The sequence below is a fragment of the Balaenoptera musculus genome, chromosome 9 (assembly GCF_009873245.2).
Source record: "Balaenoptera musculus isolate JJ_BM4_2016_0621 chromosome 9, mBalMus1.pri.v3, whole genome shotgun sequence".
NCBI lineage: Eukaryota > Metazoa > Chordata > Mammalia > Artiodactyla > Balaenopteridae > Balaenoptera > Balaenoptera musculus.
Genome location: NC_045793.1, coordinates 13296501 through 13322826, shown reverse-complemented (window position 1 = coordinate 13322826; position 26326 = coordinate 13296501). Strand labels below are relative to the sequence as shown.

At 46.1% G+C, this 26326-nt stretch overlaps 1 protein-coding gene across 5 annotated transcripts in view; it reads right to left on the bottom strand.

Annotated features, from left to right (window-relative positions):
- Positions 1 to 1192: 1192 nt before the first annotated feature.
- DENND11 (DENN domain containing 11) overlaps positions 1193 to 26326 on the bottom strand; it is a 71344-nt gene continuing 46210 nt past the window's right edge. For 4 of the 5 annotated variants that reach the window (XM_036863776.1, XM_036863773.1, XM_036863774.1 and 1 more), the window contains 6 exons: positions 15240 to 15393; positions 10614 to 10752; positions 9586 to 9717; positions 9297 to 9447; positions 8719 to 8787; positions 4719 to 7053 (listed from right to left, as the gene is read on the bottom strand). In XM_036863776.1, coding sequence (XP_036719671.1) covers positions 6858 to 7053; positions 8719 to 8787; positions 9297 to 9447; positions 9586 to 9717; positions 10614 to 10752; positions 15240 to 15393 — 841 coding nt within the window. In that variant the 3' untranslated portion in view covers positions 4719 to 6857. Of the gene's footprint in view, positions 4227 to 4718; positions 7054 to 8718; positions 8788 to 9296; positions 9448 to 9585; positions 9718 to 10613; positions 10753 to 15239; positions 15394 to 26326 lie in introns of those variants that run through there. The other variant, XR_005021251.1, reaches the window with a different exon arrangement.

The following is a 26326-nucleotide window of genomic DNA, read 5'->3' as shown; positions in this document are numbered from 1 at the left end:
AAAACTAAAAGCAGGCAGGTCCGAACATACAGTCTAAGCAGCAGCCACTCCATGCTGCCCCTGGAGGGTAGAGGGAGAGCTGTGGCGTAAGAAAATACAGTCTGCGTAAGCCAAGAGAATCTGGCATATACTGCTTCCATAACAGAGTGCAAAAGACCCGCACAGAATCTTGGCTACCAGCATATATGTGTTTTAGTGATTCTAATTTTTCCATAGAAATAATGGAACATATGATTGGGGAAGGATATTTAATTCAGATTAGTATTTTTTAGTCATTTTTAAATGTAAACAGGTCCTAGTTCAAATTTTGTTTTCTTGATTCATACTATTTACTGAGAACATGGTTGCCTTGTCATCTACTGCCGCCTTTCTGTTGTCCTTCCATATGAGGTCCACGTAAAGGATGTTTCAGCAGCTATGAGAGACCCTCGCCAGCTAGACCTGGAATGCTGAGGGGTCCAAGGAGAACCCGAGTCCCCCCTTCTTGTTTAGTACAAACCGTTTGTCAGACTAATTTCACTCAAAAACCAAGAGTATTTCTATTAAAAACAGAGCAGATATTTTATATTAAATATAGTTTAGTATAAAGCCTTTTGCTTAACCCCATGGCCGATTTGTATGCATGGCTGTAATTACTATGTGCCAGTGCTTTACACATGCGACTGATTAGCTGTGTTCTCACAACCCTAGGAAATAAATAGGTAATATACGGTCATGTCACTTGGAAGGTAGGAGCCTGGCTTGGAACACAGAGCTAACAATGTTAGGAATTGAGTCTATACTGCCTTAAAATAAGTAAAACTCCCCAGAAGGTTAAAAATAAAATGTGTGTGTGTGTGTCTCAGTATATAATGTTTTAAAGTAAACTTTAGTAGGAGGAAGATGTGAAACAAAAAAGCTTTGGTCTCCGTGGGGTCCTTCTCCAGAAGTTGTCTGGTATGATGGAGGGTGCACAGTCCTGGCTTTTCTGATGGCATGGGGATGGTTATTTCCAACTTTGGTTTCATTACCTGGAGAATGTGTATCCAGACCATGGCCTCAAGGGGGACAGGCACCAGCTCTGGTTTCTTCCGTCATCACCGTAAGTGAGGTCGGTGTTGAGCGCCATGGATTCTGCTCGTGCCCGGGGCTGTTGCTCCTTCCTACCACAAACCACGTTTCTTGGACCAAGTGAAGGACTGCAGCACACATGTTCATGTTAAAATGTGAATTTTAATTGTAAAAACTGTTTTCTGTAAATATATCAACCTCTCTGCATACAACTTGGTTCAGATATATACACATATGATATACACAGATGTTATTTGTACCACAGAACAAAATCAATTCAAGAAACATTTACTCTTCAGGATGAACCCCAGCTTCCTTTAGGCCTTTAAAATGATCACCATTGAAGAGACAGAACAACATACCCAGATGCAGTATATTCAGGGTGAGATCTATGAACTGTCTTACTAATTTCATACTATGAGGTAAATACTCAAAACAAAAACAGATTCGGTTTCTCTTATTGCTGTAACTCTTACGCTGGGGTATTAATCAAAGTAGGGGTTTGACATTTAAGGCGACAGGGAAACTATGCTGATCCTAATTTGGAAAAAACAGAACTTTTCCCAAGACTTACAACCATTTCTTTATCAGAAAAGGTTTCTCTCTCAGACCTATAAAAAAATTTAGCCAACAAGCTTGGGATAAACAAAGGAGGTTAGTTTTGTTTTTCCTCTACTCCGTACCCCTAAAGTCTCCTACCTAGTCTGTTCAAAAGCACAGAATCTACAGCTCTCCTCACTGGTCTTGGAGGGCTAGACCGAAATGCATTTCCTGATGCTGCCTTCAAAATTTTTTGAGACTTTTATCTTTGCTTGATTTGGCCAAAGGAAGGAGTTTTCACTCCAATGTCCATGGTATATGTTAACAACCAGTGAACTCAGTGACCTGTGTGTGGATTTTTCATTTTGTGGATCATCTCCGGCTAGTTCATAATACCCTACACCCCACCCCTGCATCCCCCCAACTGTCCTTAGAAAGCAAAGTAGACGTACCATTAGTCTAAAGAGGCATTCCACAGCAAACAGAGGTAATTCATACCTATCCTTCTATGGGAGTTAAATAAATTTTCTGAATTTAGATCCTATTACCTCTAAAAGCCCACTACGCTGAGCTTCTAGAATAAATGCTAAAGAGATGAAAGCAGGGCTTTACTTCTCCATCATCATTTCTCTATCTAGCTCTGGAAAATTCTTACTTCCTTTCTAAATGTGCAGTTTCACCAAATGGCTCCTGTGTTCCAGCGCCACAAATGAGTCAAAGTGCCAGTTGTAAAACTACCCCTGCCTCCCATCTCCCTCCAGCTAAGGGGCCTGGTAATCAGCGTGATCACATTCACCCCCGTTCATACAAGAGTCTCACTTAAGGCTGGTGACTGTGTGTCCTCCTCCATCGGACTGTCAACTTCATCTCAAGAGGCTGTTTGTTAGATTTCACAGGACAGTCCTTATTCACTCACCAAAACATTTAAATAACAGAACTCCTGTGGGGTCTCAGCTGCTTCCAAATTGCAATACTGCCCGTTTCTTCTAGGATTATAGTTTTGAAATTTCCTTCCAACATCTGCATACTCAATTCATCACATAGTAATATCGATATAAAAATAAACTTCCATTTCTTATAAGAAAAACATGAACTAAATTCACAGTTAGCCTTTTTCCACAGCACTCTGCACCCCAGTAGCTCCAGGGAACAGAGGTATATTGGTATACAAATGGAATATTAAAAATCCACGACTTGGGAGTAAAAGGAGCCCTGAACTCCTCTTCCCCTACCTGAATCACAAAAGGGCTTTCCCGAAACGAGAGGGGACCGACTGGCCTGCTGAAGTGAGCCCCAGGTGCAGGATCCTCACGGCAGGGCACTAAGTACCGCAGGAATGCAGGGAAAAGACCCGAGGACTGGCCCTTTCACAGAGTCTGAGCCCACCAGCCAGGAACCTAACGGGGAGATGAAAGCCCATGTGAGACATGCTGGTCCTCGTACTAACCTTGCCTGTTTGAGAACTGTCATCACACCAAAGCAAGTTCACTGTCTTATTTTATTTAGCAGCGCCCTCCCCCTCCTCTACCTCTGCAAGTATGATCCGTCCTGGGAGTGGAGAAAGCACCTCAATTCATTCCCTGGGCTCTGCAGTTTCATTTAAAACAAAACAAAACAAAACAAACAGTCCCTGAGGTCCCCGCCTCTTCCTGGAGGGTTGCTGTACTGCCGTTAAAAGGTTAACTCATCACTGCCCTTTACAAAAGGTTCCCCAAAGGCCTCGGTTTAAAGGTGAATAATCTTATCTTTTTATTGCGTTTGAAGGGCTTTCAGTGTATCAAGACAAATAGCAAGTTCATCCTCATAACCACCAGAATGAAAAACAGTGATTCAGCTATGATTTCATTTATCTTTATCTTCTAGCTAAAATATCATAGGTAGTTACACTGATAAATGAATCTTCACACGTGGTATTGAGAATTATCTGCACCCTGTGCTATACTTAAATTTCCCATCTTGATTTTCACGTGGGACAAAACAAGGTTAAGTTATAAATGCAAATTCCTATGCTAAATTATTTCTATCAATATATCAATGAATTTAACTTCCTGTCTCCAGCCAAATGGAAGACATGATGCCAGGATGAATGATGGCTACGGGAGACAAATGCCTGCTGACGCACAGCAGTCATAACTCACCGAGGACTGTACAGGCACTTACATTAGAAGGGATCTACACCAGGCCTAAGGAGTGCTTCATGCTTAGCAAAAGCCAAAGCTAATTCTAAACTATTATTTGGCCCATACTTTTTGGTCTGGTGAAAGATAAGTCCTACCATTTCTGACTCCTGAAGAGTCCTAATCCAGAGGACAACTGGACATTGTCCCACAGTCTGAATGGTACCATCTGCCCAGCCTGCACAAGTGAAAAATCCATTTTACCAGAACTCTGTCGTATCTTACAGACATCAACAAACCCCGAGCCTGGATTCTAGGTCCCACAAGGACTCTCGCCACCGAGAATTTCTTCTAACTTGACTCAGGGATGACCTGGCAGCCCCCGTGTCTCAGGTCAGCAGTGTTTCCAAGTTAGGTCGTGGCTCACAGCTTGGCGTTAGATCAGGCTTGAAGTTCCCCAGCAGGACCAAGCCAGCTGGCGCGGTGGGCAGTGGGGAGGGAGGGAGGTTGTCCAAGAGTCTAGAGGGACAGAAGGCCACCATCAGTCAATGTACCCGAGGTTCCCAACCTGCTCCAGAAGGTCACAGTAATAACAGTAAGCCCTGTCCCTACGGAGGACAGGGAAGAGGGACATTCTCCAAAGCTTCCAAACAAAAGCAGATGGTTTCTCAGAAAATACTTCCACAGTGACACAAAAGCAGGTCTGTGTGGCTTCTAGCTTCTGCCGTCCCTGTGCAGGGAGTCTTGCCTGGTACCTCACCAACGAAGTCCCCTTTCCGAGACCTGGCAGCAAGTGACGCTGTGGGTACTGCTCACCTGAGAGATCAGGGAGAAGGCGGGAGCCTTCAAACGGTGACCTCTGACCTCGGAAGCAAGAGGCTCCACATCTGCATCTTTGGGGGGCCACAGGCAGTGACGAGGGTAACTACAGGGCAAGAGCGCGCTGGCCAGCCCAGCAGAGGGCGCTGCACCAGACTCCTGCCCCCCAACCCCACCCCGCCACCCGCCCAGGAAGCTGGCAATGCAGGGAAGAACCGATTCTTGGGTTTCCTCTTCAAGGTCAGCCGAGCCCAGGGTGCGTATGACCTCATAGTGGCACTGCCTCATGGGTGCACCCCTCCCAGGACCACCCCCAGCCCAGACCTCTGCGTGAGCATCGGGGGGACACACAGAGATGCCAGATGGACAGCTGCCTAGGACGGCAGGGAGCTAAAAGGAGCACAGAAGCCTGGGCCCACCATTCAAAGGGAAATACAGGAATCTCATCTTCATCCTACTACCTTTACATCAGCACGTCTGAGCTTGGAGTTACAATACCACAAAAACAAAAGCGTTCACACGCAGAAGGCCTCTGGGGCAGAAGTGCTTAAAAGAGTATTCTCCCAACAAATTCCCCAGTTGCACAGAAAGAGGGTCTGCCTGTGTCCTCCACGAGAATCTGACCTTCCCTTTTACACCCACCCCTACTTCTGACCACCCACCCCCAACTTAGAAAGCCTTGAACCTTCAGATACCACTAAAAGTATAAAAGTAACCATAACTTGACCCAAGTTAGAAAGGCCGCTTCTTCTCCAGGGGCAAGAGGAGACAGTCACTCTTCCAGGAAAAAGGCAGTGAAGCTTCAGCTTCTAAACACAGAGTCTTTTTTTCTTTTGTAAACATATGTATTACTGAAATGAAGGCTAAACCCACAGAGGAGAAAAACGTACAGTTTACAATTCAATGCCCAAACTTATTTATATACTTACATAAAAGATGCTACCTTGATTAATCAATGTCTGTTTGCATTTCCACATGTGAATTTCTTTAGTCTTGAATTCCATGTCAAGGAGCTACAGTGAAAATATTTTTAAATAAAGCAATAAGCCCTATAAAGCTAGTCTTGAGATAAGACATGTGATCCATCTAATTGGAAGTTTTTTCTCTCTGCTGTGTACATTTGCCTGGCTGGAACTTGGTCCCAGACATGGATATACTGATGGTTTTTCCAATAACAGAGCCAGGCAGGAATGGTGAGGGGCAAGAAGTTATTTGTCACCAACAACCCAGGATCCCAAGTCAAAATCCTAAACAGACCCAAAAGGCCTAAACGCTACTCCAGGAGCTAGCTTCTCTGGCTAACAAACTGTGGCTGTCTCACCTAAGCTGGCATCCACTGAACGCCCCAGCCAAAGAGAACAGGCAGGGCCGACAGGAGCTGTCCCAGGTCAGAACGTTCCAGAGCAAAGCAGAGGAGCTCATCGCTCACACTCAGGGTTCCCAACTACTTTCCTGGGTGGAGGGACTGCCACGTTTGCTCGCTAACAAACCTGTACATCTCTGGTCCCAATTACTTAGCTCGACAAATGTCGTCTCTGCTAAAGAGAAGTTTGTTTACGAGGGCTCCAAACTGGTACACACTCTTGTTAACATCGGCCTGAAGGAATCTGCCAGCCCGTCCCAAGAGGAGGGGATTCAGAGAAAAAGGACTATTACGTGGAGTGGCCACCATTAACTCACTCAGAGAAAGGTTTCAAGGCTTCATTCTAAAATTTTAGTTCTCAGGTGACTGAGAAGCAACCTCTCCCAGTCATCTGTCCTTAGAGAAGCTCATACTTGGTGACAGAAACATCCTTTGTCCCTCTTTGAAGTCTCTTACCTACGTGAACAGAGAAAACACAGATTTACTCTAATAAACAGGAAAAGGGATTTGATCCCAAGACTAGACTTCCAGAACTGATTAAAATAACCTTGAAAAGCGACCTGGTCTAGCTTCTGCTTCGGGCAGGTGGACATCCAACGCCACACTGGAGAGTTCTCTTATTCTTGATATGTCAAGCGACAAAGACCGGACAGACTTTCTCAGCAGCCCAGCCCCACGTTTCCAGAGCTTGGCCCGCTCCTGGTGATATGCGGTCTTCGCCCCATCTCCTCAAGTCCCTCAACAAGGCAATGAGAGCATCTGCTCTGATAACTCCTAAGACCACACCGGCGGCAGCTCTGAAGGTGGTAGCTTCCAACGACCTACAAAACCAAGGTGCTCTCATCTTACCTCTTGGGAGGGAGGGAAGGAGATGCAAAAGTTACATTTGTTGGAAGTATAAACAGTGTTCCTTTGTGTCAACTTAATTAAAAATCAGGCCATCTGGGGCCTGGGTGAACTCATCCTTCCTATGGGCAACAGGGGTTGTCAATGACCAACATGACATCGATGCCGTAGGCCTCCAGCAGGTCCATAAGAAAGCTCCGGTCTCCTTGGGGGTCTAGACCCATGCCCCGGGCATGCTCAGCTGTCAGAGTTTTGTCTTGACTGGCGGACACCTCCAGCAAAGTCTGAAATATCCGATTGTTTTGCTCTAGGAAAAACCTGCATTCACAAGACAAGACGTGGGAAAGGGAGGGCAGAAAAGACACGAAAGCTCACCAAGTAAGCCGCACATGGGGAACCAAAACTACACTGCTTTGCTTGATATACTTTTAAATGGTTTCAAAACTCAGACATATCTTTTAAAAGAAGAAAACAGGATAAAAGTTAAACGGTTATTCAAGTGCCGCTAAGGTCAGCAAAGAACTGGCGTTAACCATGGTATGATGAGCAAAATCTCTAAGCAACTGACGGCCTGACTGCCAAAAATTTATTTTCCTGTTGAGAGGGAGGTCACTAGGGGTTTAAACACAGCTGTAGGGAGAGGCCCCCATAAACTCTGTTCCTCTCTTTCTGCTTAGTCATAAAGGGAAGAGAAGGACAGAAAACAAAACCAAAAAAACTGATAATGCAGTTCTGAGGTCAAGACTTTATGTGAGAAAGTGAAATTCACCTTCAAAGCCCTGGATGGGTAATTAGAGCCGCAAGCAGGAGGTGAGCCTTCCTAGAGGCAGAGAAGGGCTCTGAATTGGCTCTCCAGCCCCTGAGGTACCCACACAGAAAAGGTGGAGCTCAGAGGCACCGGGGCGGGCACGGGGCAACCTGAAGCCAGCCGTGCCGGAGCGGGCAGTGAAGGAGGAAGGGGAGTCAGCCTGGAGGGACCGATATTGCCATAGCTCACCACCATCTGTACGCAGCTGGGTTCTTTCGATTGCTTTTTTTGTTTTAATTATGCACAGAGCATGATTTGAATGTCACAAACTTACAGTACTGTATGAGTATATGAACTGTAGTCAGAAAAGGCATTAACTGTCTAGACTTTTCAGCTGTGTTGCATAGAGCAAGGTGCCTAGTGCCCAAAGCAGCTCTGGGTGCTCTGGAATTTCAGATTCAATAGACTGTCAAGCCTTGATGAGACTGCTGGTTCTCTGCTCAGTTCCCAGATACTTTTACAGCTAAACAGCATGTATGCATTAGAAAGTATACTTTATTAGAATCAAAGTGCTGTACCTTTGTTGAATTATCAAAGCCAGTGTCAAAGCCAGAAACAGTTCTAACTGCAAGTGCTATTCCCCACCCCCATCCCAGGAGGCGGGGTAGGAAGACCAAGCCGGAAGCTGGGAAAATTGTTTCTGGTTCAATTACAATTCTGTTCTTATCACTGAGCACTATTTCACACAGCTGCTTATGAATGAGATCAATGCAACGAGGTATAAAGGCCATGGCTCCCACCCTGACCACCAACAGCTCTGAAGGAAAGAAATGTCTTTCAATTCAAGAGTTAAGTTTCTGATTATCCCATAATACTCAGTACAAGGAACTGCTCTATTCAAAGGAAGCAATGGAATGAGAAGTCCCTGCATCCTGAGGGACACACAGAGCTCCTATGCAGCAGACATCTGGATGTAAATGCCCAACAGGAAGACAACTGCGGGGACTCCCATTTTCTCTTAATAACCTTCCCCTGCTGCTTTAACTTTTCTGGGTCCCCCTAACAGCATTTTGGGGCTCAGGTTGACTCTGTGTGGAGCCCAGCTCGAAGTGCCCTTGGTGGCAATAAAGGGCATCCTTGGGCTGCAGCAGGTAACACGGGAGGGACCCAGGCTAAAGCCGTCAGTGCTAAGGGACCCACGGGGAGGCCCACGACCACCGCCTGGGCCGACTTACAGCACAAAGAGGTCCTCTTCACAAGGGTTATAATCTTCTTCTACCTCCTGGGAATACAACAGCATCTGCCTGCCGGGTGGGGGAGACAACCGTCAGCCTCTGGCGCAGCTACAAGGACCCCAGCAATGGGCTAGGTCACCGGCCAGGCATCTGCACGGGCCACCGCCTCCCAGGGGGGAGGCTGATCCAGAGCGACACACGCACCCTGGCCCCCGTCCAAAGGCAGGGAGAGCGGCAACAGCAAAGATCAACAGGGCTTGGAGTCCAGGGCTGGTTCTGCCCCGTGTAATCCCACTCAAGTGACCACCTCTCCTAACTGTCATAAAATAGGGACGACGTGATGAGATCATTTATTTCGCCACTGATACCCACACGCTTCCTCGGGCTTCACAGGTTCCAGAGGCCGCCAGAAAGGAGTCACCCCACACATGCCTGCTGCCCATCACTATATGCCTCAACCCCGGCTCCCGGCAGAGGGGCAGAAATGTGCCCAGAGGGAAGGGGCGGCAGGCGGGCTTGACGCGAGCCCCCCGGCTGTCCCGACAAGGGCGGCACCCCAGCCCCGGGCTCTCATCTACCTCTGCTCGTTGAGCCGCCGGTACTTCTCCCGGTCGGCACTGTTGATCTTCAGCAGCGGCTGCAGGTGGTCGTGGTGCGTCTTCACATTCTGGTTGTCCACGTAGACGTCGTACAGCTCCCGCTTCTCCTCAAAAATCTTCTCGGTGGTGCCTGCGGGAGCTGGGGTTCAGGCGGCAGGACCCCGGAGGACGGCCCTACAGGGAACCAGCCCGACCCTGTCGGGAAATCGGGGCCCCGGGCGACCCCGCCAGGGACGTGCGGGCAGGATGGGGCGGGCCCCGTACTCACAGGCCACGTAGGACACTTCCACCTCCAGGCTCTGGATGTCAGCCACGTTCACGTAGAAGAAAGGCTTGGACTCGGGAACGGTGCCCCCGATGCCCGGCAGGGAGACGTTGGCCAGGCAGCAGCAGCAGTACACTGCGGGGACAGCGGGGGTGAGGCCGCCCGGGTCCCTGCGGCCCCTCCCTCCCAGCCTGCCGGCCGGCTTCTCAGAGCTGTCAGCTCCACCAAGGCGCTCAAACCCAACGGACACGTTTCAGTCTTCGTCTCTCGAGGTCCTGCTTAGCATTTGGCGCTGCTGACCCTCTCCCTTCTCAGAACTCTTACCCACCGCGAGCCCCGCGTCTCCTGGTCCCCTCCCCTCTTCTGACTGCACGCCTACACCCCCTCTGCCTTCCGCCTTCACTGGCTCACCTCGCGGGCCCGTATCTTACACGCTGGCACGTCCCTCCTACTCACATTCTCCCAAAATGACGGCACCCCCCACCCCCGGCTATCAGCTCAGCCTCTGTGCCACCCCCAGGTCTGTCTCTCTGGCCCAGCGTGTCCCCCAAGGTCCTGACCCAACTGTAGCAGTGCCTAGAGTACCGCTCGAGAAGGCCTCAGAGCAGCAACTCGTCACGTCCAAGGTAACTCTGTCACGCTGCCCCCCACCTGCTCCTCTTCGGTCCCCCGCCTGGTGGCCTCACCGTCCTCGGCATCCTAGATTCTTCCTCCGTTACCTCACATACATCAGCACCTTACACCCAGACGCCAGACCTTGTCAGGTTTCTCTCTTAAACATATCAAGCATCCATCCTCTCTGCTTTAATCCAGACCCTTCTCCCTCACCAGACTACTGATGTGTTACCCGATCGTCTTACATTATAGTCCACATTCTAAAATACTAATCCAACTGTGTCACTCCCGGGCCTAAAACCCCCGAGGCCCTGATATGGCTCAATCCCTTCTGGCCTTGGTCAACACTGGAAAGACTGGGGCAGTTTCTGTTGCAGAGAACTTGGGAAGAGTCCCTGACTTTGGCTTCTAGTTACCTCTATAGCATACGACGCCCACTGGAGGGGGAGAAAATATCAAAATGCGCTTTCGAAGTAAGGCAAATTTCCAAAGGATGAGGATCTGCTCCCCAAAGAACTTAATAAACTGAGACATGCAGCCAGCTGGGTGTGTGATCTGAAAAAATTAAAAGGGGGTGGGAGGGGAATAACTTGTTAGAAATATTGCGAAAACTATTCAATACAGGTGTGTGCTTACCACCCCTTCCCCTGCCAACAACGACAACAAAAACAAGGTACCACCAAACAGATACAATAAGGGATGGTTACTTCCACGTAAAATGGTATTTTTCACTTTCAAAGTCTTATCTTTAAACTAGAGGTCCATCATTCAACAGCTCCCCTGATACACCGAAGTGTGAGTTTAGGGATCATTAAACTACTTTCCCCGGGGGAAGCGGTGCAGAGGAAGCGAAGCTGGACGTAACTTCGGGGAGTCTCTCCGAGGTGACGGACACCTCAGTGAGAAAGTTCAGCTCCCAAAACGACTGAGCTCTGGAAGGAAGAAAAGGATGCGCTGACAGTCCCGGGTGAGACCCCAAACGTACAGGCACCCGGCTCCCGTGCGAGGTGACGTGCGGGCAAGTCCCGGGTGAGACCCCAAATGTACAGGGACCCGGCTCCCGTGCGAGGTGACATGTGGGCAAGTCCCGGGTGAGACCCCAAATGTACAGGCACCCGGCTCCCGTGCGAGGTGACATGTGGGCAAGTCCCGGCTGAGACCCCAAATGTACAGGGACCCGGCTCCCGTGCGAGGTGACGTGCGGGCAAGTCCCGGGTGAGACCCCAAATGTACAGGCACCCGGCTCCCGTGCGAGGTGACGTGCGGGCACAGATGACGGACTACCCCACGGGGCTCCCTGACACAAGCCCCTGCACCTAACCCCACCCCCGCCTCCTCTCAGTGCGGGATGCGAGGAGCCCTCAACCCTGAGGGTCACCTCCCGGGACCCTGCCGCCAAGGCACATCCCGGGGTCAAGAGCTCGAGCTCTGACCCAGGGAAAGCTGGGGGCCAGTCCTGCTCTGCCCTCTACTCACAGGGAAGCCTCGGGAAAGCCAGCCAGCATTTCGGGCTCACTTTCCTCATCTGTAAAATAGGGAGACCACTGTCCCATCCTTCGTCTGGCTAGAAGGACCATTTGAGAAAAACCGTGTGGAACCCTTGGCACGTGGGAAAAGCCACATGCAGCAGCAACAACTGTCGCCGACGAGACATGAGGCTTCAAGCCAGGTGCTTTGTGAGCCTTCTGGAAGGTCACTTCACGCTAAAGCATCAGAAGTGATACTGCTCTTCAGCCGTTCGGGATGCAGGTGAGAGCACTTCTGGAGGCAGGTGCCACCGGCACCAAGGCCGCGCGCTGGGTGTGACACCTGGCAGCCCTCTGGGGCACCGCCACCCGAGCCCCGGGGTGGCCGCAGCGGTCCGCCAGCCCGCCTCCTCCGGACCACCGGGGAGAGGGCTTCCCTACCCAAGGCATCGCCCCGCACCACAGCCAACCCCCGCCCCATGCCTGCGGAAGGGCTGTCCCCGAGGGGCCCCGCCTGCCCTCTGCCACCACGTCCCAACTCTCCGGGAGGAGGGGCAGCGCGAGACCACGGCTGCTCACTGCCTCCAATCACACTCTCGTGAAAGCCTCGCATCCTCTGCTTCCCTCCCTCCTCCTGACTGTTCCACCTCAGCCCCCGCCGGCCTCCACCCGCCAACCAGACAGAACAGAGCCAAAGCCCCTCAGGTTCTTCTCAGCGCCCACTCTGCTTATCTTCACGCCCTAAACGTGTGCTTCTCCTGCACAAAGGCCTGGCAGGGTTTTGTCCAAACGTGTCCTGGACCCTAGAATTCTAGAGCAAACCATCAGTCCTCAATTCTGCCTGTACTTATTTATTCATTCATTCATGGACGTGTGTGCCTTCTGGCAAGAAGCATTTCCCACGCGCTCGCTTTGTGCCCTGAGCTAAGCAGTCTGGTTCCCACAATGAACAGAAGGCCAGGCCCTGCCCTGGCACAGTTTACAGGCTGGCGGCAGAGGCGGGTGCACAAGCCCGTAAAGGCCAGGCTGACATGAGCCGCGATGGGGGGGTGGGGGGGCGGAGGCCTGCAGGTACGAGAAGCAGCCCCTCCTGGGCCCGGCGAGGGGCCCTCCTCACTTCGGAGAGAGGCGGCCCCACAGGCTGCGCCTCGACCCTTCTCCTGTCCAGCTGCACAGCGCCACTGACATTTCTCCTGCTTTCGCTCCAAGCCATTTCCCTTCTCGCGGCCTTGTAGCTTCTTCTCTTGACTTGCACAGTTCCCACCTCTGTTTTCCCTCTGCCCTTTCATGCCAGGTACGCTCTCCTCTTCCTGTTCCTTCACCATTGTTGGCAGGCCCCTCGGGGTTCACGCTTCGTCCCTCACCTTTCACCTGTATCCCCCTAGGAAATTCATCTGCTCCTGGGGCTCAGTCCCCCCATTTCTGTCTCTCTCCCACTTTCCCATTTCCCTGGGGGAACATTTACCAGCCATTGTTGGGCCTCTCAGAGAGACTGCGACTTCCTCTCACTTTCCAGGTTTTTTTTTTTTTTCCTCTGTAACAGTCTTAAATCTGACCTCTACTTTATAAGCTTATTTGAAATTTTTCTTTATGTATGTGCTCACTTTGTAAAAAATCCACCGAACTATATACTTAAAATTTCTTAACACGTTGCAGGTGCACAGTGCCAGCGGTCTGAGCGCCAGCTGTGCAGGGCCCCTCCCCCAGCTCCTGCGGTTTTGATAATGTCACTTTCCCCTCTTTGTTACTCCAGCCCCGGGAGCACGTGGCAGGCAGCCTCCAAACCCCCAGGGACGTCCCCCACCTATTGGTGTTTATGGCCTTATGCAACCCCCTCTTCCTCTTGAGTAACTTGCTTTTAACCACCAGAATACGGCAACATTGCAGGGCTCTGATTTCCACAGTTAGGTACAAAGGATTATGACTTGCATCTCGCTAACAGTCTTTTTCACTTGTTGGCTTTGATGAAGCAAGCCATCATGTTGGAGACCCACTGGGGGCAACAAATAGTCTGCAAGGCGCTCAGTCCAACAGCCCTCAAGGAACTCAATCCTCCCAACAACCACGTGAGCTCAGAAGTGGATATTTCCCCAGTTAAGTCTTCAGATAAGACCCCAACCTTGACTGCAATCTCATGAGAGACCGTGAAGCAGAGGACCCAGCTAAGCCATGCCTGGATCCCTGACTCAGAAACAAATATGTACTGTTTTAAACCATTAATTTGGGGGCAATTTGTGATGCAACAACAGATAAAACTAATATAAGGTGGTAGCCACTGTCTGTATTTCTAGTGTTTAGGTTATCTTGTTACCTTTCTGTGCCTTTGGTTTTCCAATTCCTGTATTACCAATTCCCCGTATTGACATATCTGACATAGTTTGTGTTTTCCTAACAAGACCCTAACTGGTACTTATTCAGGTTCAAATTCCATGGTCTAGTATCTAAGATTCTCTACAATCTGATTCCAACCTATTGTTCCAATCCTTTCTCTCCTGGCCAGCTGACGTTGAAATTCAGTCCCAGTCAAATTATTCTGCTCACATCCCATGAACTTGCCCTGTGCTTTCCCACGCCCACGACCTCACAAAGGCAGTGGAGTGGGGTAAGGAGTGAGCACTGGCCTTGGCATCAGGCCTGTGTTTACATCCTGGCTTTATCTCCTACTAGCTATAAGGCCTTAACCAAGTCACTGAACCTTTATAAACCTCAACTGGTTTATCTGTAAAAAAAAAAAAAAAAAAAATCCACTTTAAAGAGTGCTGCAACAGGTACTGATAAATAGCCAGCAGAATGTCTAACTCACAGAAGGTGCTGACAAAGTGATGGACCATGGTCCCCACTGTTGCTCATGCCTTCCCTCAGTCTGGAACTAGCTTCCCTCACTTTCCCCCAGCCAAATACTTCAAGGACCAACTCCTCTTCCAAGATGCCTTCCCAGAGTTCTCTAGAACCCATGGCATAATTTCTCTACCAGGGAGCCTGAAATTTCCACTGAAGTATCTTGCGACCACCTGTAGGGGACGGGAGATGGAAAGGAGGAAGAGGACGATGGAGGAGGGGGGATGGGGGAAAAAGGAGGAGGAGGAGGAGGAGTGATCTTTGTACCTTCCCAACGCCTAACACTTGGCTGGGTGTTTTGTTAATGGTAAATAAACATATTCTAGTATTTACAAAGTACTTCAGAAAAAAATACACAATAAAGGAATACCCAAACTACTGTAACTAAGAAATATCTTAACTGCTCAAACTCTTCATCTTTAGTTCAAATGTCTGCCTTTAAACTACCTGAAGCAATCACTAGAATCAAGTCCACCTCATCCCCACTGGAGTCCACCACAACTGGCCTATCAATATGGCTTTGCACCATGATTATAGAAGTATTAGAAAGCATATTAGTTTAAGATAACTTGCCTTATGTTTTAAAAGAATCAAATGCTTAGGTTACAATCCTATTCTATCAAAAGCAGACTTCGGGCATCAGCCCAAGACACAATTTCCTTATTCATTAAAACAATAATTAACAACTGCTGTCCCCAGACCTAAGTCCCGGGCTGTGTAAGAGTTTGGCTGACCTACCTTCATCTCGGGGTACATGTATCGGTGGATAGAAGGCAGCCAGTAGACAGGGGGCAGGCTGCCACCGCTCCCCGGACCGGCGTGGAGCACCCCCTTCTTGTCCTCGTAGAATGCTGCCAGATGAGAGTAATGTCCCGGCATCTCCAGCTGGTGTCTGCACGACACACACGCGCAGTGAGAATGGCTCTTCCCACAGACCTGCCACTCACTCCCTGGCCCCAAGGGAAGTAATACTTTGGTGGGGGTGGGGAGGGCGAAGGCCTGGATAAACTAAGAGACCCCCTTCTTGAGGTCGCCTAGAACGCCTCCTTTGGTGTTACAGAAGCTCCTTATGGAAAACTCTAACATAGGCTCTGAAACTCCCCAACAGTGCTGTGGACGCAATCTCCTCCTCCTGGGAAAGAGGGGGAATTAACGGACTGTGACTAATGTCTATTGTTCTCCAGCAAAGGATGCTTCCCAGAGAAGGGGTAACTTGGAAGACCACAAATTCCCTGCTTGAAAGCTGCTCTTTGTTTAGAACGCATGCTCGTGTTCTTGCTTTGCTGATACAAAAGAATAAGACGGAGAGTACCCCTCAATGTCTCTAATAATGGAAAACAATACTGGATGTCACGAAGGGCTTATAATTTTTGCACCAAGTAATAAAGTAATAAAAAGCTCAGAATCTCTTTTTTTTCCCCACCCTAGCCTGCTCGGGTGGCAGAGACTTGGCTGTGGGTAGTTCTGTCAAATGACCCCAAAATCAAGAAAGCAACATCGAGGCCCTGGAGCATCTGGACAATGGAGAATCCAATCCTGTCTTCAGGTCAAGCACAGGAGGACCATATTGGCACTATGATTACTGACAGCACAATGGGTTGAATTTTAAATGAGGCCATAATCCAGTATCACTGGTGTCTTTATAAAAAGGGGAAATTTGGAAGCAGACGCACACACACACACGAGAACACCATGTGAAAATGAAGGCAGAGATCAGAGTGATGCATCTACAAGCCAAGGAAGAGCAAAGACTGCAGAAGGTAGGAGAGAGGCAATGAATAGATTCTCTCTCAGAGCCCTGGGGAGAAACCAAGCCTGCTGGCACCTTGATTTTAGACTTCTAGCCTCCAGAACTGTAAGATAATACATTTCTGTTGTTCTCAGTCACCTAGTTTTTGGTACTTTGTTAGAGCAGCGTTAGGAAACTAATATAGGGAGAAATAAAAGGCACTCAAACCTTTTTAGTCCATTTAAATTTCTTTAGAACCCTACAATTTCCATTCTCTTACACTGAAAAAGAATCAAAATACAGCTTTACTGAGCAAGGGGAGGTGCCGCTGATTACGGCTGGCCCTGGTACAACGATGACTGAAAGGCAACCTGTCATTGCCGGCTTCCTCCAAACGCTGACACAAACTCAGATTCAACATTCGCACAATCCAACCAGTACCCAGCTGCTCCCCAGACATCTCTGCTCCAGAGGGACGTACAGCTCCTGACGTCAAGGCTACGGCTGCCACTTCTTCCCTGTGAGATCTCGGTCAAGCTACTGAACTTTTCAAAATCTGCTTTTTTTCCCCTCCTTAAAAACGCAGATACTAGTAACACCATGATATCATTTTGAGGTGTAAATGGAGTTAAGCAGAAAATGGGCCTCATACATCTCAGCCCCTCACAGAACAGTAGGTTCCTTCCTCCCTAGCACATGGGGCAGAGTCGAGCCAGGTGCACAGCGAGGGCTCCGAAACAGTGGGTAAATGGGGAAGATTCAGGGCAAGCCCTGGAAGAGAACTTAAGGCAAATTTACATTTTTTTAAAAAATTAATTAATTTATTTTTGGCTGCATTGGGTCTTCGTTGCTGCGCGCGAGCTTTACTCTAGTTGCGTTGAGCAGGGGCTACTCTTCCTTGCGGTGCACGGGCTTCTCATTGCAGTGGCTTCTCTTGTTGCGGAGCACGGGCTCTAGGCACGCGGGCTTCAGCAGTTGTGGCGCACGGGCTCAGCAGTTGTGGCTCGCGGGCTCTAGAGCACAGGCTCAGTGGTTGTGGTGCAGGGGCTTAGTTCCTCCGCAGCATGTGGGATCATCCCAGACCAGGGCTTGAACCCGTGTCCCCTGCATTGGCAGGCGGATTCTTAACCACTGCGCCACCAGGGAAGTCCCAAATTTACATTTTTAAAAAGAAAAAAAAATCATCAAGTACACCCAAAAAAAGATTACAAAAATAAACTCTTCTCTGAGTGATAGCTCTCTAATTTGGGGGCTCCTATACATTTTGTTTTAAGCTTTGCAAAAGGAGGCAGTCGTGTGATGTAATAACAAATGACCCTGGGGGCATGTGTGCTTATAATCATTTCTTTCACTCTTACAAACGTTCACACGCTAGATGGGAAACCCATGGGAGCTAAGCTGTGTCTGACGATTCTGATGACCGACTTCAGACACCCTTCAGGGATGTGTCAAAGGGATAAAAGCTTGATTACTACAAAATAACACACAGACAATTAAGTTCAAAGCTGTGTTCATTAGGACCTAATTTCCTTAAAAAGAACCATGGGAAGCATTTTATTGTATTTTTAATACTATATTTTGGCTACTATTTTCTAGGTTCCTTGTTGATTTGCCTCTGAATTAACTGTCTTACCTGTTTGACTACATTAAACTCTATACTTGAACCAAGATTCTAAAGAAAAGCTCACTATTAAGTTAGGGTCTCTTACACAAAAGCTAGTTTCAGGATCCTGTCCTCTGACAGCCTATACCACTGGCTGATGGGACAGAACAAGGCAATCATATGGAATACAGAACACGAACACTGACATAAATATAAATTGGTAGTTCCCGGATAAATGTTAAACAACCGTTTTATGAAAGCCTCAAATTTTAAACACTATATAGATTTTGCAATAAACAAGATTGATTATCAAAGTGTTAACACCAAGATAAACCCAAAGGTACTGAAACAAGGCTGAGAGTGTTGGAAGATAAGCTGGGCTTCAAAGATGATTCATGAGGAGGCCTTCCTGGTGATCTTATCTACACAGACACATAGATTAAGGAACACAGCCCAAGTATCTATGGAAACTGCCCAAGACACATGACAATGTAGAAATGAGAGAGTAACCGGCACAATATGCACTACTGACCTGAAGCCACGGGCTCTGGGCCAGATCAAGGATTCCCCTGAAGGACCAGAGACACTGGGGTGCTATGTAAGCCCGCAGCCCCTTCACTGATACAACATAAGCTATGTGTCCATGCTGATGCCCACTGCAACTAACTCTCCCTTCCCCACCACACTGGGCAATAATGCACCCAATGTAAGTATCAGAGATGCCTCTGTACAGCAATTACACTTCATCACTCCTGTGTACTCACTACTGCTCTGCACCAGTCTGTCTTCTGGCCTTGCAAGTACAGAAAAACAGGCATTCCCACTTGCTGCTGGTGCAGGTACAACATGGTACCACCTTTCTGAAGGGTCACTTGAAATTTGTATCCAATTGTACCCTGTACGTACCCTGCAACCCAACAATTCCACTTCTAGGAACGAGGGCTAAAGATCTGTATATGGATATGAACAATCATTTACCCGTAAGGATACTCATGTTCAAGGTGGTGAAAAATAAGAAACCGCCTAAAAGCCCAGCAACAGTGAAACAACTAAATAAATTGTAATTCGTCTGTATACTGAGATGCTAAGGAACCACCAAAATGATGATGAGGACTATTATTATTCATGATACACTGAAAGGTTAACATACCTGTCAGTTAGAAAATTTAGATACTGAATGACCTCAACATTCTTTTTTTTTTTAAATTAATGTGTATGTACACATTTATACATGGTAAAAAGACCAGAAGGATATAAATGTTAACAGCAGATATGTCTGGCTTGTGGGATTATATTCTTTTTTTCCTGTTAGCCTTTGTCCATTTTTCAGTTTTCTGCAATAACTCTATGTTAAGTTTATATTTAGTCTTTTTAAACTTTTCAATATGGAAAATTTCAAACATAAACAAAAAGTAGAAAGAAGAGAATAATAGACCCCCTTATCCACCACTTAGTTTCAACAATGTTTTATCAATATGGTTCCATCTATACCCTATCCGCCCACCCACCCACCACTCTTTTTTCTGAAATGTTGTAAAGCAAATCCCTTATAACATTTTACCCATAAATATGTCAGTATACATCTCTAACTAATAAAGTCTATTTAAAAAATAACATAACCATTGGGGAGATTAACCAAGATGGCAGAGTAGAAGGATGTGCTCTCACTCCCTCTTGCGAGAACACCAGAATCACAACTGGCTGCTGGACAATCATCGACAGGAAGACAATGGACTTCACCAAGGAGGATACCCCACGTCCAAGGACAGAGGAGAAGCCACAGTGAGACGGTAGGAGGGGCACAATCAGAGTAAAATCATATCCCATAACTGCTGGGAGGGTGACTCACAGACTGGTGAACACTTATACCACAGAAGTCCACCCACTGGAGTGAAGGTTCTGAGCCCCACGTCAGGCTTCCCAACCTGGGGGTCCGGCAACGGGAGGAGGAATTCATAGAGAATCAGACTTTGAAGCCTAGTGGGAATTGATTGCAGGACTTCGACAGGACTGGGGGAAACAAAGACCCCACTCTTGGAGGGCACACACGGAATACTGTGCGCATCAGGACCCGGGGGAAGGAGCAGTGACCCTGGGGGAGACTGAACCAGACCTACCTGCTAGTGTTGGAGGGTCTCCTGCAGAGGCGGGGGCTGGCTCTGTTTCACCGAGGGGACAAGGACACTGGCAGTGGAGGTTCTGGGAAGTACTCCTTGGCGTGAGCCCTCCCAGAGTCTGCCATTAACCCCACCAAAGAGCACAGGTAGGCTCCAGTGTTGGGTTGCCTCAGGCCAAACAACCAACAGGGAGGGAACCCAGCCCCACCCATCAACAGTCAAGTGGATTAAAGTTTTACGGAGCTCTGACCACCACAGCAACAGTTAGCTCTACCCACCAACAGAGCCTCCCATCAAGCCTCTTAGATAGCCTCAACCACCAGAGGGCAGACAGCAGAAGCAAAAAGAACTACAATCCTGCACCCTGTGGAACAAAAACCACATTTACAGAAAGATAGACAAGATGAAAAGGCAGAGGGCTATATACCAGATGAAGGAACAAGAAAAAACCCCAGAAAAACAACTAAATGAAGTGGAGATAGGCAACCTTCCAGAAAAAGAATTCAGAATAATGATAGTGAAGATGATCCAGGACCTCGGAATAAGAATGTAGGCAAAGATTGAGAAGATGCAACAAATGATTAACAAAGACCTAGAAGAATTAAAGAACAAACAAACAGAGATGAACAATACAATAACTGAAATGAAAACTACACTAGAAGGAATCAATAGCAGAATAACTGAGGCAGAAGAACGGATAAGTGACCTGGAAGACAGAATGGTGGAATTCACTGCTGCGGAACAGACTAAAGAAAAAAGAATGAAAAGAAATGAAGACAGCCTAAGAACCTCTGGGACAACATTAAACGCAACAACATTCGCATTATAGGGGTCCCAGAAGGAGAAGAGAGAGAGAAAGGACCAGAGAAAATATTTGAAGAGATTATAGTCGAAAACTTTCCTAACATGGGAAAGGAAATAGCCACCCAAGTCCAGGAAGTGCAGAGAGTCCCATACAGGATAAACCCAAGGAGAAACACGCCGAGACACATAGTAACTAAAGTGGCAAAAATTAAAGACAAAGAAAAATTATTGAAAGCAGCAAGGGAAAAATGACAAATACCATACAAGGGAACTCCCATAAGGTTAAAAGCTGATTTCTCAGCAGAAACTCTACAAGCCAGAGGGAGTGGCATGATATACTTAAAGTGATGTAAGGGAAGAACCGACAACCAAGATTACTCTACCCGGCAAGGATCTCATTTAGATTTGATAGAGAAACAAAAAGCTTTACAGACAAGCAAAAGCTAAGAGAACTCAGCATCACCAAACCAGCTCTACAACAAATGCTAAAGGAACTTCTCTAAGTGGGAAACACAAGAGAAGAAAAGGACCTACAAAAACAAACCCAAAACAATTAAGAAAATGGTCATAGGAACATACAAATCGATAATTACCTTAAACGTGAAAGGATTAAATGCTCCAACCAAAAGACACAGGCTTGCTGAATGGATATAAAAACAAGACCCATATATATGCTGTCTACAAGAGACACACTTTAGACCTAGGGACACATACAGACTGAAAGTGAGGGGATGGAAAAAGATATTCCATGCAAATGGAAATCAAAAGAAAGCTGGAGTAGCTATACTCATATCAGATAAAATAGACTTTAAAATAAAGAATGTTACAAGACACAAGGAAGGACACTACATAATGATCAAGGGATCAATCCAAGAAGAAGATATAACAATTATAAATATATATGCACCCAACATAGGAGCACCTCAATACATAAGGCAACTGCTAACAGCTATAAAAGAGGAAATCGACAGTAACACAATAATAGGGGGGGACATTAACACCTCACTTACACCAATGGACAGATCATCCAAAATGAAAATAAACAAGGAAACAGAAGCTTTAAATGACACAATAGACGAGACAGATCTAATTGATATTTATAGGACATTCCATCCAAAAACAGCAGATTACACGTTCTTCTCAAGTGCGCACGGAACATTCTACAGGATAGATCACATCTTGGGTCACAAATCAAGCCTCAGTAAATTTAAGAAAATTGAAATCATATCAAACATCTTTTCTGACCACAACGCTATGAGATTAGAAATGAATTACAGGGAAGAAAACGTAAAAAACACAAACACATGGAGGCTAAACAATACGTTACTAAATAACCAAGAGATCACTGAAGAAATCAAAGAGGAAATCAAAAAATACCTAGAGACAAATGACAATGAAAGCATGACGACCCAAAACCTATGGGATGCAGCAAAAGCAGTTCTAAGAGGGAAGTTTATAGCTATACAAGCTTACCTAAGGAAGCAAGAAAAATCTCAAGTAAACAATCTAACCTTACACCTAAAGGAACTAGAGAAAGAAGAACAAACAAAACCCAAAGTTAGCAGAAGGAAAGAAATCATAAATATCAGAGCAGAAATAAATGAAACAGAAACAAAGAAAACAATACCAAAGATCAATAAAATTAAAAGCTGGTTCTTTGAGAAGATAAACAAAATTGATAAGCCATTAGCCAGACTCATCAAGAAAAAGAGGGAGAGGACTCAAATCAATAAAATCAGAAATGAAAAAGGAGAAGTTACAACAGACACCACAGAAATACAAAGCATCCTAAGAGACTACGACAAGCAACTCTATGCCAATAAAATGGACAACCTGGAAGAAATGGACAAATTCTTAGAAAGGTATAACCTTCCAAGACTGAACCAGGAAGAAACAGAAAATATGAACAGACCAATCACAAGTAATGAAATTGAAACTGTGATTAAAAATCTTCCAACAAACAAAAGTCCAGGACCAGATGGCTTCACAGGTGAATTCTATCAAACATTTAGAGAAGAGCTAACACCCATCCTTCTCAAACTCTTCCAAAAACTTGAAGAGGAAGGAACATTCCCAAACTCATTCTATGAGGCCACCATCACCCTGATACCAAAACCAGACAAAGACACTACAAAAAATGAAAATTACAGACCAGTATCACTGATGAATATAGATGCAAAAATCCTCAACAAAATACTAGCAAACAGAATCCAACAACACATTAAAAGGATCATACACCACGATCAAGTGGGATTTATGCCAGGGATGCAAGGATTCTTCAATATACGCAAATCAAGCAATGTGATACACCATATTAACATATTGAAGAATAAAAACCATATGATCATCTTAATAGATGCAGAAAAAGCTTTTGACAAAATTCAACAGCCATTTATGATAAAAACTCTCCAGAAAGTGGGCATAGAGGGAACCTACCTCAACATAATAAAAGCCATACATGACAAACCCATAGCAAACATCATTCTCAATGGTGAAAAACTGAAAGCATTTCCTCTAAGATCAGGAACGAGACAAGGATGTCCACTCTCACCACTATTATTCAACATAGTTCTGGAAGTCCTAGCCACGGCAATCAGAGAAGAAAAAGAAATAAAAGGAATACAAATTGGAAAAGAAGAAGTTAAACTGTCACTGTTTGCAGATGACATGATACTATACATAGAGAATCCTAAAACTGCCACCAGAAAACTGCTAGAGCTAATTAATGAATTTGGTAAAGTTGCAGGATACAAAATGAATGCACAGAAATCTCTTGCATTCCAATACACTAATGATGAAAAATCTGAAAGAGAAATTATGGAAACACTCCCATTTACCATTGCAACAAAAAGAATAAAATACCTAGGAATAAACCTACCTAGGGAGACAAAAGACCTGTATGCAGAAAACTATAAGACACTGATGAAAGAAATTAAAGATGATACCAACAGATGGAGAGATATACCATGTTCTTGGATTGGAAGAATCAACATTGTGAAAATGACTATACTACCCAAAGCAATCTACAGATTCAATGCAATCCCTATCAAATTACCAATGGCATTTTTTACAGAACTAGAACAAATCATCTTAAAATTTGTATGGAGACACAAAGACCCCGAATAGCCAAAGCAGTCTTGAGGGAAAAAAACGGAGTGGAGGAATCAGACTCCCTGACTTCAGACTATACTACAAAGCTACAGTAATCAAGACAATATGGTACTGGCACAAAAACAGAAAAATAGATCAATGGAACAGCACAGTAAGCCCAGAGATAAACCCACGCACCTATGGTCAACTAATCTATGACAAAGGAGGCAAAGATATACAATGGAGAAAAGACAGTCTCTTCAATAAGTGGTGCTGGGAAAACTGGACAGCTACATGTAAAAGAAGGAAATTAGAATACTCCCTAACACCATACACAAAAATAAACTCAAAATGGATTAGAGACCTAAATGTAAGACTGGACACTATAAAACTCTTAGAGGAAAACGTAGGAAGAACACTCTTTGACATAAATCATAGCAAGATCTTTTTTGATCCACCTCCTAGAGTCATGGAAATAAAAACACAAATAAACAAATGGGACCTAATGAAACTTCAAAGCTTTTGCACAGCAAAGGAAACCATAAACAAGACGAAAAGACAACCCTCAGAATGGGAGAAAATATTTGCAAATGAATCAACGGAAAAAGGATTAATCTCCAAAATATATAATGAGTTCATGCAGCTCAATATTAAAAAAACAAACAACCCAATCCAAAAATGGGCAGAAGACCTAAAGAGACATTTCTCCAAAGAAGACATACAGATGGCCATGAAGCACATGAAAAGATGCTCAACATCACTAATTATTAGAGAAATGCAAATCAAAACTACAATGAGGTATCACCTCACACCAGTTAGAATGGGCAGCTTCAGAAAATCTACAAACAACAAATGCTGGAGAGGGTGTGGAGAAAAGGGAACCCTCTTGCACTGTTGGTGGGAATGTAAATTGATACAGCCACTATGGAGAACAATATGGAGGTTCCTTAAAAAACTAAAAATAGAATTACCATATGACCCAGCAATCCCACTACTGGGCATATACCCAGAGAAAACCGTAATTCAAAGACACATGGGGGTTCTGGGCAAGATGGCGGAAGAGTAAGACGCGGAGATCACCCTCCTTCCCACAGATACAGTAGTAATACATCCACACGTGGAACTGCTCCTACAGAACACCCACTGAACGCTGGCAGAAGACGTTTTCTTGCCTCCCAAAAGGCAAGAAAATCCCCACGTACTTGGCCGTGTGGATGAAAGGCTCTTGGTGCTCCAGCCAGGCATCAGGGCTGTGCCTCTGAGGTGGGAGAGCCAACTTCAGGACACTGGTCCACAAGAGACCTCCCAGCTCCACGTAATATCAAATGGCGAAAATCTCCCAGAGATCTCCATCTCAACATCAAGACCCAGCTTCACTCAACGACCAGCAAGCTACAGTGCTGGACACCCTATGCCAAACAACTAGCAAGACAGGAACACAGACCCATCCATTAGCAGAGAGGCTGCCTAAAATCATAATAAGGCCACAGACACCCCAAAATACACCACCAGACGTGGACCTGCCCACCAGAAAGACAAGATCCAGCCTCATCCACCAGAACACAGGCACTAGTTCCCTTCACCAGGAAGCCTACACAACCCACTGAACCAACCTTAGCCACTGGGGACAGATACCAAAAACAACGGGAACTACGAACCTGCAGCCTGTGAAAAGGAGACCCCAAACACAGAAAGATAAGCAAAATGAGAAGACAAAAAAACGCAAGCAGGTGAAGGAGCAGGGTCAAAACACACCAGACCTAACAAATGAAGAGGAAATAGGCAGTCTACCTGAAAAAGAATTCAGAATAATGATAGTAAAGATGATCCAAAATCTTGGAAATAGAACAGACAAAATGCAAGAAACATTTAACAAGGACATAGAAGAACTAAAGAGGAACCAAACAAGGATGAAAAACACAATAAATGAAGTTAAAAATACTCTAGACGGGATCAATAGCAGAATAACTGAGGCAGAAGAACAGATAAGTGACCTGGAAGATAAAATAGTGGAAATAACTACTGCAGAGCAGAATAAAGAAAAAAGAATGAAAAGAACTGAGGACAGTCTCAGAGACCTCTGGGACAACATTAAACACACCAACATTCGAATTATAGGGGTCCCAGAAGAAGAAGAGAAAAAGAAAGGGACTGAGAAAATATTTGAAGAGATTATAGTTGAAAACTTCCCTAATATGGGAAAGGAAATAGTTAATCAAGTCCTGGAAGCACAGAGAGTCCCATACAGGATAAATCCAAGGACAAACACACCAAGACACATATTAATCAAACTATCAAAAATTAAATATAAAGAAAACATATTAAAAGCAGCAAGGGAAAAACAACAAATAACCCACAAGGGAATCCCCATAAGGTTAACAGCTGATCTTTCAGCAGAAACTCTGCAAGCCAGAAGGGAGTGGCAGGATATACTTAAAGTGATGAAGGAGAAAACCCTACAACCAAGGTTACTCTACCCAGC